Source organism: Chelmon rostratus, chromosome 5 (genome assembly GCF_017976325.1).
Source record: "Chelmon rostratus isolate fCheRos1 chromosome 5, fCheRos1.pri, whole genome shotgun sequence".
NCBI classification, from domain to species: Eukaryota; Metazoa; Chordata; class Actinopteri; order Chaetodontiformes; family Chaetodontidae; genus Chelmon; species Chelmon rostratus.
The window spans coordinates 22931206-22945267 of NC_055662.1; the positions used below are offsets into that span (position 1 = coordinate 22931206).

Consider the following 14062-nt stretch of genomic DNA (forward strand, 5'->3'; position numbering starts at 1 on the left):
GCAGCCTGTGACAAACCTCAGTGTGCTGTGGCATGCGAGCATTGGGCAGAGGCGTGCAGATCACCATAGTCAATCAAGGGTTGGAATGTAGCCTCAACCAGTTTTTTCCCAACAACATACAGTACTCACGTTAACTTAATGTTGTATTATGGTATACAGCTCATTGTAATCATCATGTACAGCGACTGTCTAGACATTGAATTTCCAGTGATGGTGTAAAAAAAGAAAGAATACAGCATTGCTCACAGAGATAACATTGCTCACATAGAAGCCACATATGGTGCAACCATTTACCGTACAATACAGGTAAAACCTTTGTTGTTGCTGAACCAATCAGAAATCTCTACTCCACCTTTAGTGCTGACTCGTCCTCCAGTCATGTCAAGTTTTGCCAGTGGCAAAGAGCATCCGCTTTGTTTCAACCAGTCATTAAAAGAGCCTTTTGATCGTTACAAATAACCAGTGGTTTCTCTTTGAGATGCTGGTGTGAACCGATTGGCCTCATTATTTGAATTGAGCCAAATGCTCTGCAGGTTTTAAGAGGCTGGTAGTTGAACATTAAGTGTGTGATAATGACAACCTGCTGCAGACTGTGCTCCAGGGAGACTTTCCCCTCTTTCACATTGTGAAGCACTTTGTAATTTTGTTAAGTAAGGTTCTACATTAACCTATATTTTTTGTCTTCTTCCACATTCACTCATGCAGGGATAAAACTATTACGGCTTGCTTTATGAGATGGTGAGATCTGACTAACATTTTTGTTTAAGATGAATTGTGATGTTTGAAGTGTGCTGGCTTGTGTCACCATCACATTTGTCATCATTTTTCATGACCCGTTGCTACTTGGAAATGTACAGTAATGTACAGTAACCACTGAGCATTTCTAAATGCAGTATGTACCACCCAGGCATTCTGGTGGATGACCAAAATGGATTTTTACTGCAGTTTTACCAAAACATCCTTTAAAATGGTAATTGGAACCAAAGAAACCAAAATGACTTTCTACAGTTGACTTGATTTTCTCTCATGGCTGGGAATGCATTATGTTATTATCTTGACTTCCTCTTGGTCAGAGACCAAAGGATTGACGAGCTGTCCACAGTGCCTTCTCTCGTGTAGTCCTAATTGCTGACTGGTTTAATAACTGACTGTCTCACACACCCATTTTTTTTTTCTGTGGCTGAAGTACAGTGAGAGGCATGACTCCTTTGGGAATCCTACCACTGGGACTCTGGGACACAGTGTGCACACATGTCATAGATCACACATTTTTAAATACCTTGGTGCGAAGTTGTCAAATATGACACCCAAACTTAATTCGAAAAACTGTAATCCAGAGTCCCCAGAGGTCATATACAGGCAGATTACAGCAGAAGGGATGAGGTTAGAGAATTAAATCGTTCCCACAGTGCTGCATTATGTTAACTGCAATTGGCAAAGATGTGACGTGGGAATGGTCTGTTTCTTGTTATCAAACCATTTTCTCTGCCCTACCTCCTCTCTCGCTCTCTCAGTCACTTCCTCTGTCTTTGTTCCTTTGCCATCCTTTCAGATTAAAGTGGTTTGCTAGAAGGTGGCAGATGCAGTGATTCATACAGTTCCAGTCTGCTGGGCCCCTCAAACGATCACCATTACAACTTGATCCTGCAACAGGGGCTTTGGCGCTGAGGTTTGAGTTGGGTGGTTGAATCACAATCTGATGAAATCTTGTTGTCAATGGGAACACACTTGAGTTTCACAGAAAAATATATTTCACATGTATTGCATTGGAATTACAGACAGGTCTTGCTGTCGTAGGGATTCAGCCTCACCTCATTTATAAACAGTGCCAATTCCCCAAAAATGGAGAAACTGCTTTGCTGCGTTCCTGATTCCGTGTAGTAAATCCAGTCGTGTTCACAAAGTGGTGAACCTCGCTCCATCCTCGCTTGTGAACAACTGAGCCTTTCAATGCCCCTTTCATACCCAATCAAGATACCATCACCTGTTCCCAATGAACCCGTTTACCTGTGGAATGCTCCAAACAGGTGTTTTTGGAGTGGTCCGCAACTTCCCCAGTCTTTTGTTGCTCCTGACCCAACGAGTTTGAAACGTGTTGCTGAATCAAATTCAGAATAAGCAGATATTCACACGAATCAATGAAGTTGATGAAGTCGAACATTAAATATATTGTATTTTGTACTGTATGTCAAAAAGCACATTATCACGTTCTGTTTTATTTATGTTTGTGCGTTTTAGCCGTGCTTGCCATTGTGTATTTACAAAAACAGAGGTGTGGGAAGAAAATGGAGCAGCAGATGATTAAAGTAGTGGTAGAGCAGGTCAATTTGTCTCACTAGAGGCACCAATTAGTGGACAGCGGGGCAAACCTACATATCCCTATAACACCCCTCGGACCACCTGACAGTCCACCAGCTGTCGCCACCACGACTGACTCCTGCCTGTTGATTGACACCTGGTGCCTACCTGATAGACACCTGGTACGGACGACCTCAGACCCATGTGCCACTTGTGCAGTCCTCACACAATGGCAGTGTGCAGCTTTTTCTTTTTTCTTTCCTTTCTTTTTCCTTTCAATTATTTTTAATGCTGTTCGGAAGTCGTAGAAACGAGTGGGTGTGGTTGGCTGGGAAGAAGAGTGGTGTTCTGCCGCTGCTGTCTAAAACATGTTAGACTTGAAGGATAGGAGCATTTTGTGCAGATGTGTCCACTATTTTTCATCTGGAATATAAATAAGAAATGTGCAGCCTGCAGTTTTAAGTATTTTCACCTTTTTTTCTAATTCAAGTTCAATATTTATAATCTGTTTGTTGTATTTGTGTTTTAACTGATAATTATTGGTTCACTGTTAATAATGTTCACTCATCTTACTGCTAACGTCATGGTTATTAGGAGGGTTTATTGTGAAACTGTTTAACATCCCTCCTCACTACATGTCTTTGTCAGAATTCTGTAATGACCAGATTTGAGGACTTGCCAGAAATGTTGCCAGATATGAATATTGGATGATAAACTGTCGTCTGTCTGCTTTCTTTCCAATACCAATTTCAGTGATGGTCTCAAAAATCCTTTATCAGTCAGACTACAACCTGTATGCTTGATGATTTTTTTAAGTTTCCCCATAGTACTTTTTCCTGAGTCACTAATCTAGTTTTAATAAAACAAGCAAAACATACATTGACCTGATTTTGGTCTGAGGAAAAATGATTAAAATCAGCTCCTGTGCTGTCGCTTGCCCCTCTTGGCCTCCTCTCACTAAAGCTGAAGGGATCAGCCTCGGTGGTCTGGGCCTCCACACTTGGCTCCAGAGGATCACGATTCAGGTCTGTCCAGAGGCAACTTCATTTTCCCACATTTTCTGCTCTAAACAGGGGGTTCACTCACAAAGCACACACAGCTCTCTTCGCTGTACCTTGGGAATCACAGCAAGATGTTTTTCTTTTCTTTTTTTCCTTTCTGTGTGTCACAGGTTTGGCTTTTGTTTGACACTTAAATTGTACAGCTGGTTCCACGCCGTTATTTATTAATTTATTCTTCCTCCAGCAGTGCCCAGAAGAGTAATTTTGTAATCTTGATGTGCACCACTTTTTGTTTATTTTCGTTTAGTTTATTTATTCAGGAGCAAACATGTTGTCAAACATATCAGGTGACTTAGCAGTGATTCCAGCTTTTCTCTTCTCTGTGTGTACTAGTAGATAATGGAGGATTTCCTTTTACAGAACCACAGAAAGATACTGATCTGCACGCAGCTGATAAAACACATTAAAATTAGTGCAGCCTTAAGTTTCGATACTGTGAGTTTCAGTCGAACAGATGCCTCGGGGTCAGAGAAATTTACCGCCACTTTTACACTGTCTGCGGTGGCATGAGGCCGGAGGTACACCGCCTTTATAGGTCATGTGATATGTGGGTCATCTTGGGGCCCGCACAGCGGATCACCAGGATCAAACACTCTTTGATTGGCTCTTTGAATTATTGATTTACGAGCACTGAAAGGCAACAGGACTTCTACAGTTACACATACAGTAGAGACGGTTTACATGGCAGTAAGAGACCTGCAACTTTTAACTTAACGATGACTCAGTTAAGGAGGTAAAGCAGTAAAACGATTAGATGATTCCCGTAACTCTAAAACTGAGTAGTTCAGTTGTTAACTATGCTGAGGTCAGGTGGCAAATTCCACCCAGAATTAGGTCAGTTTGAGCTCTTTGTCAAGTTGGTTGGTTAAAAGTATGAAACCTGTTTCCTGGATCTTTGACATCAGAATGCAGTCTGTCTTTGTCAGAGTCTGTTATTGATTGGGTTACATGCACGTTTGTTTCCTCTGAGTTCCAACACGTCTCAAACCTCTAATATCGAAGATGTTTTAAAGGGACATTTCTTAATTTCCAATTGTCTAAAAGAGACTTAATGCCACAGTAAGTGGCAGGCTGTACACGTGAGACAGGAAATAAGTTAAAAATGACAACCTATTAACTTCAGCCTTCCCTTTCTATCTCACCCAGTGCTTCCCTCACCTCCCCTCTTTCTCAGGGTCCGGCTGTCCAGACCAGTCCAGCCTTGCAGGGGAAAGATGTGCTGTGGCTAACTGCTGAGCCCTGAGATGATTACAATGCAGCAGGTATGGAAAAGGCACCTACGACTTTTTACAAGGGCCCCCCGGGCTTCAAGGGCAATCTTCTCTGTCAGAGGCTTATCACCTCTGCTCCCGCTCTCAGCTGGTGTGAGTGTCTTCAGAAGGCAACACCATGATTTTGAACAATTAGTCCTCCCCACGGTCAGCAACCAGACCTACCTGTCAGTTCTGATTCACATCCAAGCCAATATGTCTGCTGAGGCTGTTATTTGGGAACACGAACATGATCCCATTGTGTAAACCTCTGCTGAAGTCTTTCATGATGCTGATCTATTAATAAAAAAGGCTCCTATGTCAAGTATGTTAGAGGGAAAGAAATCTGTAGCCCTTCAAAATAACTAAGCTGAGATAAAATTTACATTTCAAAACTGGTAAAAAAAAGTCATTAAAGCTCATCTTTATAAAGTGCAGGTGGCTTTTGCTATGCAGTCCTGCTATACAATCTCTCTGTATGTTTAATTGCTAAGCAAAATGATAGGAGACTTGCACACAGCTTGCTTTACACTTTGAAAATCTTACAGAAATAGCAATATTTTTAATAGTTTTCTTTTAAGGTGAATGAAGGTTAATTATCTCAAAGAGGATTCCTCCCAAATCCATTTTCACTGGAAACAGATTACCTTTATTTCATCCGGGGACAAGCTTTTAGTCCAAGATGTGAAACAAGTACCCAGTTCTTCAGAGCGCCCACCCGCGCGCGCGCACACACACACAGAGAAGCTCACACAGCTAAACTATGCTTTCTATCAGTAGCCAATCGTGGTGATTATTAGCATGAGTTGATAAACTGTGGTCCAGCCTCTCCCCCGTGTGGAAAATCCAAGCACAGAGGTTACAGTTAACCGCTGTCTGCTGACTCCCCTCCGCATCAGTCAGGTTTAATCAGAGATCTTCTCTTATTTCTGTCCAGCAGAGGAACTCTGATTTCTTACTTCATGTTGCAGCTTAAATTTCACAACCACTTTCCAATTGCAACGTAGGTCTAAAATTAAACAACTTCTTATTAAGGCGGACTTTATTGATCCAATTTCATCGTGACATCCGATGGGTGCGTGGACGTGCGAGTCGGTCCACAGTGGCTGGATGGGAGAACTCCCTCACAGTATTGACAGAAATGTGTTGCTGGAACAAACAGGAGGCTGTGACTCAGTTTCAACCAGAGACATGACTGTACCACCCCGTTTCCATTGCGCACCCTGGACTGTGACTGCGCTCTCCACAGGCCATCAACTTAATGATCAAAGCTAGTGGATTATCTCCGCTGCTTATACAGCAAGTGATAGAAACATGGCATAGCTGTGATATTGCATATGATGATTTGAATTGGGTATAATGTTGGGGTTTTTTTTTCTGTTAATGTGAAATCATCACATTTGTCGCTCTGGAGTGAAGACGCACTCTGTCTACCTGCTCCAGGGATCCGCGTGATTTCGGGGCAATCTGATTGGATGAGAATTGTGCCCCTCGGCACAGGACCAAATTAAGCTTTTTTTTTTCCTCCTCCTTCTCCTCCCCAAGGTGTCTCATTCACTTTTCGGATGGGCACTCTGCCCCTCCTCTCTGACACTGACGAAATAACAGTGTGCGTAAGGCAAAATTGAACTTGTTGCTTGCCAGCACTTCACGGTTTCTATCGCTCCGTTCAGAACCAGTATCATCCCGGAGTGGGACATTGCAACTCTGGAGCATCTGGGAGAAGAGAAAGGCGCACCGGGGATATAAGTGCTGTTGCGCTCAGTTGGAGTGGACATATTTGGGGACTTTTTACGCACGCATGTTACGCACTGGGACTAACTGTATTTAAGGACATATATCGATATTTGTTCATTTTATGGAATAAAACAGCTTTAAACGTAAGTATTTATCTGCTTTTTGTTTGAGCTGAACTATAAATTGTGAGTATTGCTCTTAGCCAGATATTTGGCTGAAAATGCAATTTTTTTTGTCTTTTTCTCCCTCAATATGTAACATTTTCTTATCAACAGAAAGAAATCAGTGTATTTATATTAACTTCTCAGTCTACTCATGATTTTGCCGAACACACCCAGTGATGCCGTGTTGTCCTTAGATAACCTGCTCTGTCCCGCTACGCGGCACGTGAATTTCCAAAAACAGCACAGCGGATTGGCGATTACTCCACAGTTTTTTAAATTCACACTTTCTAATTTTAAGTTAGAATAATCCACGTGCCATGTTATCCTGTCCTGATTTCTGTTGAGCATCCGCAAGCCACAGGTGTTTCTGAGAAGAAGCAGAAAGAAGTAGAAACGGCACCAAAACCGACAGTTTTAATCAGTTCATCAGTGGGTGAGAGTATCAGTACTTCCTCTCCTAGTAGCAGATGTTTTTGTCTCACAGCAGGCGGCATCTCTCGGCTGCACATACGGGACCACAGGCTATACAAATCTACCACTAATTAAATGCTTGTGTGATGCTGAAGTGCTTTTATTCCACTGAATGACTCTTTTTTTCTATTTCATAGAATTCATCCTGCAACTCTCTGCAGGTTACGCACATCATTGCACAAATACATTTTTAAAATGAATAAAAACAAAGTTGCAGTGAGATGTGGCATGACTAGTCCTGGACTTGTGTCCCCAAAGTCTCATTTCATTTAGTTTTCATTAGGGTGGGTCCGTTGACTCGGGATAGACTTGTGGGAGTGCTGGCATTAAGTCACAATCATACCCACCCTGAAATATTTTAGATGATGATCTTCTGTCATTGCCAGTTGCCATTCTATACCGAGCTTCTCGTTTTTATAGAGAGCTCCCACTGCGACCCAGCACTTGCGTTTACACAGCGGGGTGGAAATGAGGGCAGTGGGCTCCCTGCTCCTGTCTCCAAAAACTCTGCAGTTTGAGAAGATTTACCTTTTTCATCCACAGATTCACAGAAAACATGAGTCTGGGACATTTTTCCCCCTCCAAATCTTACTTCTAATTCGAACAATTGATGTATATTCGGGATTGTGAAATGTCTGGGAAATGTGATGTCCCTTGTGATCAAAGGCTTGTCAAAGTGTCAACATATTAAATATATTCATATATTAAACAGGGAGATCAATCCATTAGTATCTCGAAAAAATGCCTAATGAAAGTTGATTTATATACTGGTCAACTTTTTTTTATATCCCTGATGAATGTTAATTTGTTATTAAAGATTGTCGGCTGGACTAATGCTTGGATGCTTTATATTTCTGCAAGGTTTAGATGAGGAATAGACTCAACAAATTTATGTCTCTCAAGGAAGATATGGATGCACAAAAAGAAAAGAAAACAGCATCAAAGTGAAGACCTTCTATGAGTTGTTTCCTAATGCACCTTTTTAATTTTTCCAACAGATGATACTAAATATAAAGCATATCCTGTGGTTATATTGTCTCTGTGAAGCTGCAGCTGCAACAGGTAAGCTCCGAATGAGTAAATGCTTCTCCTTCTACCTCCTACCATTCGGTCTTTCTCAGTCACTCCTCTCTACCTCCCTCCTCCTCCCCGTCTCCCCCCTCTCTCTCTTCCGCTCTTCATCTTCCTCCCTCTCTCCCTACTCCTCCCTCCTTGTCTTCGTTGCACCGAAGTCATTTGACATGGCCACATTCAACTGTATTGCTTGCAGCTTATCTGCAGCCAACTGTCTGATGTGTCAGCGGTGCGTCACAGCATTAAGGCTTCACTCTGTTCTCAAAGTAGCAGACTGTGATTAGCCCCTTCCAGGCTTCTTCCTGTGAAGCCTCCGTCCATTTACTCAGAGGTGAAGGTGACGGTGTTCCCCCCTGAGGTTTGCGTCTTGGGCCCCTCCGGCCCCCCTGGCTCCCCAGGCCCCCTAGTCCCCGGCCTTGTCTCTGGGTACGGACGGACACCTTTCAATTAGACTGGACTCCCAGTCTGGAAATAACAGCTGGTTTCACCCCTCATCCTAATCAGGCTCTCTGTTAAAGCACACACACTCATGCCTCGGGGGCTGTCCCACCACTGTTTCCAGAGCATTCCCCACATTGTTCCCTGTGAATCCCCAACCCTTACCCCCCGCCCCCCCCAGGTAAATCTTCTTCCTCTGTGATTCAGCTTGTTGCCATTCATTTGTGTCTGGCATCCTGTCTGATATCCCGTTTGCTTTGCCTCATCACATAGAAGTGGAGTGAGACTGAGGTACAGTCAACAGTCACAGACTCCAAGGCAGAGACATAGCAACTGTTAACCTTGACTGGTTTAGCCGTACTGTAGTTGAAACAGAATGTTTTGTATCGTGAGATAAAAATGAAATATCCTTGCCTTACCCTGACTTGTGTGGTTCTACCTGTCGTCATCATCATCATCAGTTAGTTAGTTGTCATGTAGGTTAAGGTGGGATTATTTGAGAAGGAAAACATGCACAGAACTCAGTAGTGGCGTAACATGAAGTGATGCGGTCATGACTCCACTGTTTAACCAATTATAACTAACTTCACACAAACATGCTGCACATACACTACAGGCACTGTTGACTGTGTTCCCACACCCATCATTTTGAGGGTGATGTTCGACTTTCCAAGAGCCATTTTCAGGCCATGATGCATGTTTTTTTTATTAGGCTGGGTGTTGTCACACCCCGCCAATGTAAATGAGTCGGGCACTTTATAGTGTCTACTTTGATCTGTTAGAATGACAGTAAACTAGACGCGTTTGTCTGGAGGAATAAATGAAGAGCAGCAAAGAATAAACAAAAAATACAGCAATTAGGAAATTAACGTGGATTGAAAATGCGTTTAACTCTTTCGCTTTTTGCCTTTCAGCCTCCAACGCGTTATCAATAATCAGACCAGTCACTGGATCCCTCTCGGGGAAGGTAAATCTTCCCTGCTTCTTCTCCACCATCCCAACCTCAGCACCTGTCATCAGTCCCAATGGAACCACCATTAGCAGAGATTACTTGCGGATCAAATGGACCAAAATAGAGGGAGAAGTAGAAGCCACAGTGCTGGTGGCACAAAATGGGGTCATCAAAATAGGCTCCAGCTACAGGAACCGTGTATCAGTGCCCAGTCACCCTGAGGATGTGGGCGACGCCTCTCTGACGATGGTCAAGCTGCGCGCCAGTGACGCCGGCACTTATCGCTGTGAGGTCATGTACGGCATTGAGGACACCCAGGATACAGTTAACCTTGATGTCAACGGTAAGAGATTCATGATGTCCTTCCCACATGATGCTGCAATCATACAAAAGCCTCTAAAAACGCTTCCCCAAGATACTCTGTGAATGTAAAGGGGGGACTCTGCAAGGCGTTAATAATAGTGAAACACAATACAAGTGGTGACAGAAATGTGTACCATATGAGAGAACTTTGGGTGCCCTTCTGCTTGCTTTGATAGCAACAGCTACCCAGTAGTTATGCAGAGCAACCACAGCTTTCAGCTGTTATGTTAGAGGTGATTCCTGCTTAAGACGAGTCAGATGAGACTTTGGGTCAGTGTCCATGCCAAGTACTGCAGTATTTTAATTCATCAATCTAAGATTATCAGCCATCAGAGCCCAAATACGGATGGTATTCCACGTGTTACGGACAGAGCAAGAGCTGTGTTATAACCTCATCCATCCCTGTCATTTTGGGTGCCACCTTGTCAGTGGGGACTTTTCCTCTTGGTGGGGTTTTACCAAGACTTTATATTTTGCCGACACTGTGCAATAACAGTATTCCCCAATATCCCTCGTCAAATTTAAAGTGTGAAATTATGTTTGTGATAATAAAACATTACTGCGGTACCTCCAAGTCAAAAGTTATAGTCTCCTTGGGGGGGGATATTACAGTTCCTCACCTAGTGTCATTATGTGGATTCTACATGCTCTCACTTAAGAAGTATTCTGGAGATATAACTCATGTTTTGGGGTTGTAGAAAACATGGGCGGGGCGGGGGGATACTGGGATAGTTTTGGTTTTCACTGGTTTACAATCTGCACAACCTCTTTTCCAACTATATGCAATGTTAATTAGGACTATCAATCATATCTTCTGCGTCTGTTTACTGTCCACAAATATGGGGATTTCAGGGCCATGGCATCATCTGCAGTTATCTTGTTCATTTGTGGTGAACTGTAGAGTATTTCGCTTATCCTCTTGGTTTATTGCAAAGTTACTCCTTTCCAAAGAAGCTGAGAGTCGCAATTATTTCACTCATGGTGTGTGCTTATAAGTCATTTGCCATAATTTATAGCTTTGAAACTATGCTGATGAATTCCAGATTATTATGTCCATGTTTCTATACAGAACTTCATTATGTTTCATTTCTGTATGGTCACTTTTTTTTTCTGCAGGTGTTGTGTTCCACTACCGGGCAAGCACCGATAGGTACACTTTGGACTACCAGAAGGCCGTCCAAACCTGCCAAAACATTGGAGCCACCATTGCCACATATGACCAACTGAAAGCAGCCTACGAGGACGGCTTTGATCAGTGTGATGCTGGCTGGATTGCTGACCAGACAGTGAGGTTAGCTGCATTTAAATTCTCTGCTTTGAATTAATTTTTTTAATGCTATATTTGATTGTATTCTGATGTGCACAAATGTAAGATGATGTGACCTGTGTGTTATAATGGTGCTTTGTTTCTCTTTCTGTGCAGATACCCAATCACAAAGCCAAGGATGGGCTGCTATGGCAACCTCAAGGCTAAACCTGGTGTTAGGTCGTATGGGACCAGGAAACCCACGGACACCTATGATGTATACTGTTACGTAGACAAACTTGATGGTGAGTCAGCCACAAAATTAGGCTTTTCTAGTTCTAAGTAATGAGGTGTCGTTTAAAGGCACTGACACACCCTCTGGCAGAAATGACTAAACCTCAAAATCATCACAGTGCCAAAGCAAATTACTTTTACAGCTCGTAAAACCGCTGTGGAAATACACTTAATTGTTTTGTTAGAATACTGTATTGGTGGCAATAATGTGTAATCTTTCTTACATTTTGTTTGCAACAAACAATTTCACATGTCGGAGAAAGGGACTTCAGACTTCAGGGTCAGAGAGAAGCTCCTAATAATTTGACCCTGAAGCATGAATTGAAATTCATTCACCACCATTGTGGTTTTTGAAAAAGTCACCAACAAAAATGTGATAATGGGCCTTTTAAATTTCTTTGGCACTACTTGTGAGAAGTCTTCACTTCTCAGCCAACAGTCTGTTATTGCTGATAGACTCAGAGCGCTTTGTGAGTGTTAACATCCCTCCTAAACTCCAGTCAGCCATCTGTAGTTGCACTTCTTATCTGGGATTTGTACAGTGCAGCTCTGCTACAGCACACAGTATAAGTTTAAATTAGTTTGCCGCTAGTTGCAAATCTATTAATTGTGAATATGAAGACATCAGTCAGTATTGTGACATTTGTGTCATTAGTGTTATGAGCAGATGTAGACAATGGTGTCAGCCAGGGAGCGTCACCCCGCCCCACGGCCACCAGGGACATGCCCATACATCTTCCACTTAGTTCTTCAACCTCTCCAAGAGACGATACATGCATCTTTGACCTCGCTGTTTTCTGCAGCAGTTATTGGTGCTGCGTAGGTGTGTTTTTATTGAACTGTGTTTCACAGACTTGCATCACTGCTCTCTACTTAACAGTTAATTGCTTTGATTTACTGACTATATGTTAGATCATTATTCTGTGAATAAACCAGTGATAGAAAGTAGTAAAAGATGTGTTATTTTTCAGGTGGTTTTACCATCATTACATAGTTTAAGTAGAGATGGAAATCGCTACTGCTTTAAATAAATTACCCGTAAAAACTCACCTAGCGGCTTTAAGATGCACACTGACTTAAATCTGAGCTATAGTCACATAGTCTAGAAGAGTCTGAGAGATGGAAAGTGAGCTTTTGCTAACAGGACTTACTGGAAGTCATCAGTACATTTGAAAGAGCAGAAAATGTGCAATAAAATTAACATTTCATTTCATGTCCCTTGTCTGCTTTCAAGAGGGAATGCATTTCTGGGTGGAAAGCATCTCCTAATCTCAGTGCCATTGTAAATCAATGGGATGAAACCAACATGGGATATTTGAAACGTTACGCCCAAGACTAACTGAAAACAATTTAGTTAGTCAGTCGTCCGCTCTTGTGTTGTTGTTTGGTTTCAATTAGGATATTGCCTCTCTGTAGTTTTTCATTTATATTACCCTGTAGGCGAAGACAAATGCTCACAGTGCAGTGACCTTTCTGAAGGTAAGATCCTTACATGAACCACGTGAAGGAAGGAAACATAGATAGAAGCATAGTTCACTCACCCGAGGGGAAACCTAATGTCTTGAAGTACAGACGCATTCATTGACAGGCCAGGCACATTGTCTGCATTGCTATCCCACCTCACATTAATATAATGAATGAACTACTGTTGTCCTAAATATGATCGGTGGGAGATGTTTTGGGTCGGTGCCCTGCGCAGCTGCGACTTTTGTCAGCTGTTTTTGGGCTATGGCTCCTCTGAAAGGTCAAAATGATCTAAAAATCTGTAGCTTGAGGTTACTCCAAATGCTATACTTCTCAGCTCTGTTTTGTTTGCAGATAATTAGAAATGAAATCTGAAATGACCGTCCATCTGTTAGTAATACAGCACTGATTAATGCCAAATTTGTGGAACTGGTTAAACAGTGAACTGAGCCCTCTGCCCTGCGTGACTGCTTACTTACAGTAATCAGATTTTGTTGCCATGCCGCCTTTGAGTTAAGACTTGGTTGCATTCTGCCCTCTGTATTTCAGGTGAAGTGTACTATGCTCCTGTGACCCATAAGATGACCTTTGAGGAGGCCAGCAGTGAGTGTAAGAAGAAGAATGCTGTCCTGGCCTCCCCTGGCCAGCTCCATGCTGCCTGGCGACACGGTCTGGACAGATGTGACTATGGCTGGCTCTCCGACGGCAGCGCACGGCATCCTGTTGCAGTACCCAGAGTGCAGTGTGGGGGAGGCCTGCTCGGCGTCAGGACCATGTACCGCTACAGAAACCAGACTGGCTTCCCAGAACCAACGAAGAAGCTTGGAGCTTACTGTTTCAAAGGTAAACTCACTCACAGGGAGTGGCAGACGGTGATTGAAGGCGCAGGCCATTCTCCGTCAAAACCAGGCCTGGACTGAGAGGAGCTATGATCTCATCTCGTATTCGCCTGTGCTCCCCCACCCTTTGATTTCCTGCTCCTTTGCACCACTGTACACGTTTCCACATCTGAACCAGACCAACATTTGAAAGAGTTTACAGCATGTCTCATCTTTTGTCCATTGTTTTGTTCCCTGTGTATCTGTTTTTTGTTTTACGATTGTATAGTTTTGATGACAACAACAGCATTTGCCAAGTGGAGGACTAATTTTGAGTGTCATGAGCGTTGTGTGTTACGTGCCAGACAAGTCATACACACTGCAGTGTCCAGTTGACCTCACTGTCTCACATTTTAGTTTCCCGCCCATTTC

The 14062-nt window shown here is 42.8% G+C and overlaps 1 protein-coding gene across 1 annotated transcript in view; it reads left to right on the forward strand.

Moving 5' to 3' along the window:
• Positions 1 to 14062, forward strand: part of LOC121606257 (versican core protein-like) — a 55674-nt gene that overhangs the window by 3659 nt on the left and 37953 nt on the right. The window contains exons 3-6 of the mRNA XM_041936461.1: positions 9408 to 9788; positions 10925 to 11099; positions 11232 to 11359; positions 13362 to 13655. Coding sequence (XP_041792395.1) covers positions 9408 to 9788; positions 10925 to 11099; positions 11232 to 11359; positions 13362 to 13655 — 978 coding nt within the window. The remainder of the gene's footprint in view (positions 1 to 9407; positions 9789 to 10924; positions 11100 to 11231; positions 11360 to 13361; positions 13656 to 14062) is intronic.